Source organism: Lagenorhynchus albirostris, chromosome 10 (genome assembly GCF_949774975.1).
Source record: "Lagenorhynchus albirostris chromosome 10, mLagAlb1.1, whole genome shotgun sequence".
Taxonomy (NCBI): Eukaryota; Metazoa; Chordata; class Mammalia; order Artiodactyla; family Delphinidae; genus Lagenorhynchus; species Lagenorhynchus albirostris.
Window position 1 is genome coordinate 87,586,260 of NC_083104.1, and position 6,126 is coordinate 87,592,385.

The following is a 6,126-nucleotide window of genomic DNA, read 5'->3' on the forward strand; positions in this document are numbered from 1 at the left end:
AAACGGGAGATTTTGGCACCAGATGAAGCTTTCTGTTTTTGAGGAAAAAATGGATACTTTTATATCTTGCAACTGGTAATGCCTTTCTCCACCACAATATATTGATAATGTAACAGGCATATTTGTTCTTAATCTGTGGGAAACAATGCTAGCCGCTAGTAACTCTGGGCAAGTCAAGGAGAAAGCAGCTTTAGGACCACAAAGGTGAAAAAAAGATCAGCCCGCAGGTTTCATCTGTAAGGAATTCTGTTCCTGTTGCCCCTCCCCCCTTTTTAAAATTCAAGACAAAGGGTGCTCATTTAAATGGGGTAAACTCAGAAAATTCCTAGAAAGCATGTACAGTTGACACATACTCAGCTGACAGCATCCTTTCAGGGTTAGGGCCTGCAAAATCTTGGCGAGAGGAACTTAGTAATTATTCCTCAATAAGATGGCATTTAACAGGTCTCTCTGAAACTCACTTGTTTCAAAGCTAAGGCAGATGGTGTAGTTTCTAGAAACCATAGGGCCCTTCCAATCTTAGGCTCTGGGCATAATAATGACAAAAGTCAAGATTTAGGGTTCAGTTCCAGCTGATTTTATTTCCTTCTCAAAAAAAGTTATTTACAGAAGGTATATATCAACAATCTGACAGGCAGTGAACTTGACATGATTAGCTGGCATGATTTTTTTCTTTTTTTTCCCCCAAACATTGTTTTTTGTGGCCTTGAATTTTAAGACAAATATTCTACACGGCATATTGCACAGGATGGATGGCAAAAAAAAGTTTAAAAACAAAAACCCTTAACGGAACTGCCTTAAAAGGCAGACGTCCTAGTGCCTGTCATGTTATATTAAACATACATACACACAATCTTTTTGCTTATTATAATACAGACTTAAATGTACAAAGATGTTTTCCACTTTTTTCAATCTTAAACACAACAGCTATAAACCTGAACACATATGCTATCATCATGCCATAAGACTAAAACAATTATATTTAGCGACAAGTAGAAAGGATTAAATAGTCAAATACAAGAATGAAAAACGCAGTACATAGTGTCGCGAACTCAAATCGGCATTTAGATAGATCCAGTGGTTTAAACGGCACGTTTTTGTTTATAAAAAAAGTGCAAAAAAGATGTGGTTTACAAGTTAAAGCTACAGGATCCCTTTTTGCTGTAAATGCCCCAGTTTTAAAGCCTCTGGATAAAACAGTATTTTGCTTAAAAATTTTGTTTTTCTTAAAATCATACAGTGTTTGGCTAATTCTCCTCCCCCTTTTTATAGGACTGAGATCGAAGGATGGACACTGGTGGCAGGTTAAGGGATACTGTCACTTTAAGAAGCCTGCAGATTGAAGTGTAAACATGGAGAAATTAGGGGCTGATTTTTTTAAACTGTGAGATATTAACCAGCCGCCCTATTATAAAATCAGGAAATCCAAACAGCGATTTACACCGATTAACACCCCCTTTATATATTTTTTACAAAAATACACTGAGAAAATAATCAAACGTTTTCATCTCTCTTGTCTTTTTTTGTTTTTTTAAAAGTGTCAAAAGTCTACATTTAAATATAAAAAATTAAAAGTTAAAACTCTAGCCCTTCAGTGAAGGAGACGTAAAATGGCGTGGGTAACAACAACTACAAAAAAAAAAAATGAAAGAAAAGGGAAGGAAGGAGTAAATAAGGAAGTAAAAAGAAAAAAAAAGCAAAAGAAAGAAAGGGACAAAATAAGAAAAAAAATGTTTGGCCAGTATAAATACGTCCACATATAAAATGGCATCTGATTACATTTACAAGGAAAAAAAAAAGAAAAAAAAAACGAGGATGGAGCATCGGTGAGGGAAAAACACGTCTTCTCATTTACACCTATAAGGAATAAACACATACACACTGAGAAAAAATTTGGTCCTGAATTGTTTTTTAAAGTCCAGCACAGATTTGAGTTGCGTTTGAATCCTTTAAAGAGTTAAGAATGAAAAAAAGCTGGTGATAATTTCTGTCGTAGGAATCAAACATAGCGCCATCTATCTGCTTTTTATATTATCCTACACTATTTTAAAAACTGCTCAACAGTCTTATACAGAAATCTTTAAAAGATAGACAGGATAACATGCTATATTAACCCCACCAGTGAAATAATCCAACACCATCACGATTCCGATTAAGAGAAGCAAAAAACCTTTTTTTTTTCCCCCGACACCACTCGCCCTCCACTGCCCCGGTACCACATCAAACAGTCTCCTCTCCTCCGCGCCTGCGGGCCTTGAAGTCTCACCTCACTGATTTCAGAGATGCGGGAGGCGGAGGCCCAGGAGACGCCGCCACCTTCTCCCCAACGTGCAAATCCATTTCAGTTTTATTATTCGCCCCTGTCCAGTTCGTGTTTTTCTCCTCCCCGCCCCTCGCCCTGGCTGGTGTGGCTTTCCAACTAGGTTCTTGGGTCATTTCCGAGCGCCGGTCACTCAACATCTCCTCCTCCGGCTGCAGGGGCAAGAAAAAAAAAAAGAAAAAAAAAAAAAGTAGAGAGAAAAAAAAAACCCCTCCAAAAACAAAACGGGAATTCGCCAGCGTGGAGTCTCTCAGTCCCGGCGCTCGGGTCCGTGCGACCCTCCAACATCTGCCGTCGGTCAAATTCGACTCCCCGGAGCCTTCTGTCTTCTTGCGCGCGGGGGGGGGGGGTGTTGGCGAAGAAGTATGGGGGCGGGGATGCTGAGAACAAAACGCCCCGGGGGCGCGTTGGATTTTTTTTTTTCTCCTCCTCTCCGGATCAAAAAAAAAACCAAATATAAAATACCAAGGGGGCGATGAGAGAGGAACGAGATTTCTTCAGTCTCTTAGAAAACTACCAACTCGGCTTCTGGCCGGGGGTGCAGACAAGTCCGGAAGCTCGTTGGAAGCGGTGCGGGGCGGGGGGGGGGTCTCTTCAAGCAAAGGGGAGGAAACTCGAAGTCGCTTTTTCGCCATCAACAACAACATCAAGAACAACAATAAAAGGTCGCCCCTGTCTACCTCCGCCTCCGCCGCGTCCCTCCGGCCGGGGAGGTGGGGGATGGGAGCGCGGGTCCCCAAACGCCGCCGCGCTGCTCTCCGACCACCGGGACGCGGCCCAAGGCGGCCCTGCTCACTTTTTTTTTTCCTTTTCCTTTTTCCTTTTTTTTTTTTCTTTTTCCCTTTTCTCTTGCAACTCTTTCTCTGTCCGCTTTTTTTTTTCTTTTTTTCTCTTTCCTCTCTGCCCCCCTCCCCCGTCCCCCGGCCCTCTTCTCCCAGCCCGCGCGCCCTTCAGTAGGTGAAGACCAGGTTGGAGATGCTGGACTCCAGCCAGTCTCCCGAGATCATCTCGCTCACCTCGGGCGTGCAGTAGTCCGGGAACTCGAAGTGCGAGCCGGAGCCAGGCTCGAAGTTAAAATCCAGGTCCCGGTCCAGCGCCGACGACGAGCTGAAGCTGCCCAGGGACATGCTCTCAAAGTTTGAGCTGGGGTTCAGGTCGAGCAGATCGTCTTCGAACTCGTCGTCCGAGGACGACGAGCCCGAGGAGGAGGAGGACGAGGAGGAGGAGGAGTGATGGGACGAGGCCGACGAGGACGCGTGCGAGGGCGCGCTGGACGGGGCGGGCGAGGCGGCGCGCAGGCTGGCGTAGCTACGGTGGTCGGCGGGCGAGCGGCCGGCGGCCGGCGACGAAGCGGCGCTGCTGCGGCCGCTCAAGCTCGGCCCGTCGGGCGAGCAGCCGGCGCCCCCCTCCTCGTATAGGCCGAGGGGGTCGCTGGGGTCAGCGCCCGCGCCCACGCCGCCGACGGGCGAGGACGACGCGCCCAGGCCGCCGAACAGGTAGACGCGCTTCACCTTTTTCTCGGTCAGGTGCTTGCCCGGGGCCGCGAGGCCGGCGGAGGCCGAGGCCGCCGCCGAGGCCGAGGCGCCGGGAGTCCGCGTCTTGTACAGCGAGTGGTGGTCGGCAGCCGCGGCGGCGGCGGCGCCCAGGGGCAACAGGGCGGCGGCCCCAGCCTGCTCGGCCGCGAAAGAGGAGGAGGAGGCGGCCGCCGCTTTCCCGCCGCCCCCGCCGCCGCCCGCCAGGATGAGCTTGGCGTGGGGCTTGCCGACCCCGCCGCCCGCCACTTTGGAGCCGCAGCTCTTTTTCTGCGCGGGTTTGGAGTTGGCGCCGCCGCCGCTCGCGCCGCCGCCTCCTCCCCCCGCGTTGCCGTTCCCGCCACCGCCGCCGCCCCCGTGGCCGCCCCCGCCGCTGCCACCGACCTTGTCGCCCTTCTCCCCCAGCTTGGAGGAGGAGGCGGCCGAGGAGCCGGAGTTGGCGTTGCCGGACTTCACCTTCTTCCTGGGCCGGTACTTGTAGTCGGGGTAGTCAGCCATGTGCTTGAGACGCAGCCGCTCCGCCTCCCGAATGAAAGGGATCTTGTCGCTGTCTTTGAGCAGTTTCCAGCGTTTGCCCAGCCGCTTGGAGATCTCGGCGTTGTGCATGTCGGGCGACTGCTCCATAATCTTGCGCCGCTCGATCTGCGACCACACCATGAAGGCGTTCATGGGCCTTTTGATGTGCCCGCTCGGCGTCTTGCACCAGCTCGGGTCGTCGGCCTTGCCGCCCGTGGAAGCGGTGGAGCCGGGAGTGGGGGAGGAGGCGATGCCCAGCTCGAGGCCGGCGCCCGAGTCCGAGCTCTCGCCGGCCAGCAGCGCTTCCGTGTTCTCGGCGTTGTTGGTTTGCTGCACCATGGCCCCGGCTCGGCGGGCGCCCACGCGCGCTCACACCCTTGCGGCGGCCGCGGCGCAATCGCCGGGCCCTCCCGGCTCCCGGGGCCAAGCGCACGCCGAGTTGGGGGACGCGCGCGGCGGCCGAGCGGTCGGCTCAACTCCCGGCCGGGGCGGAGGTGGGCGAAGAGAGAAAAGTCTCCAAAAGATGCGGGGCGGGAGTACTCCGCCTCTTGCAGAGGAGTTATAGTTCCCAGGCTGGAGAGTCTCCCTCCCTCTCTCTCTCGCTCTTCTCTCTCTCACCGCGCCGCAGTTTGCGCTGTCTCTCGGCTCCTGAGTCCTGGAGACCGTGCTAAAAGTGGAGAGGAGTTTCTTGAATGCTGGTTGCTGAAGCTTCGAATGCAAGTTTTTCGCCGCCTCCCAGGCAAGTCTGTTTTTTTTTTTTTTTTTTCCTTCCCCTGAAGCAGTTGATTCCAGTTCACGAGCGCTCTCAGGAGCTCAGGAAAGCGACATAGTCTCTATCACTTAGTCCCTCTCCTACAATGCAAAGCAGAAAAGACTCTGGCTCCAGGACTCTCTGTGGGCGGAATCGGTACTGAGGAGTTTGTGCAATTATTTTGTTGCAAGATAGGAAGCCAAAAAGCCTTCATGCAACAGACTGGCATGAATAAATGTATGTTTCCCCCTCCCTTCTGTAAGAAGGGAGCTGGTAATGGCAGAGTTCCTCCAATGCAGACTCTTAAAGAGCGTGCAAGAACTAGAGACCCGGGAGCGAAACAGGCCTCTTCCCCTCACACACTGTTTCCCTTGCTGCAGCTTAGAGCAGACCCCAATTCCGCCTCGCGTCTCTTTATCCTTTCCCAGTCTTGGCCGCGGCCAATCAGCCGCTGTAACCAACGCTTCCTTGAGCCAAGCCCCTCCCCTGGGCTTCCCATTGGCTTGGAACCCGATGCAATAATAATCTCCGCGTGCAATGAGAAGCTCCAAATCTGACCTCATTCCAATTTACAGAGCAAACTTTTTAAAAGGGCTAGAAGTACAGCTGAGATTTCTGCTGCCTCTTTTCCTTTTGCTGTGCGTGCCTGCGTGTGCGTGTGCGTGTGTGGTGTGTGGTGTGTGAAGAGGATGTTAATGCATGAAATTATTAAGAGGAGAGACGGAAATGTATTCTAACCATTATGTTAGATAACGAGGGGCTTAGAAGGGGGGGAAGGGTGAAATACTGTAAATGGAAGCTCTCTGCTTAAAAGCCAAGTGATTATTTTTATTAGTTCTTTTCAGTATTGGAATCAGCCTCTAGTGCAAAATCTGTTCCTCGGCTCCTTCATAAAGCCAAGGATGTAAAAGGGGGAGGGAAAGCCATGACAATAAATCAATAGATATTGAAAATCATTAAGAAAGCGGTACCTAGACACCTGTCATCACAGTTATTTTAACAATTCC

At 50.9% G+C, this 6,126-nt stretch overlaps 1 protein-coding gene across 2 annotated transcripts; it reads right to left on the reverse strand.

Annotated features, from left to right (window-relative positions):
- Positions 1-554: 554 nt before the first annotated feature.
- Positions 555-5,488, reverse strand: SOX4 (SRY-box transcription factor 4). Of its 2 annotated transcripts, XR_009543042.1 has the most exons (3): positions 3,337-5,488; positions 2,267-2,912; positions 555-1,857 (listed from the first exon to the last, which is right to left on the reverse strand). XR_009543042.1 is itself a non-coding variant. In XM_060163586.1 (2 exons), the coding sequence occupies exons 1-2, from the start codon at positions 4,705-4,707 to the stop codon at positions 2,826-2,828; spliced, it is 1,458 nt and encodes a 485-aa protein (XP_060019569.1). In that variant the 5' UTR covers positions 4,708-5,488; the 3' UTR covers positions 555-2,825. The 2 variants fall into 2 exon arrangements, 1 of the variants encoding a protein (XP_060019569.1); XM_060163586.1 differs by having other exon boundaries at positions 555-2,912.
- Between the last annotated feature and the right edge of the window lie 638 nt (positions 5,489-6,126).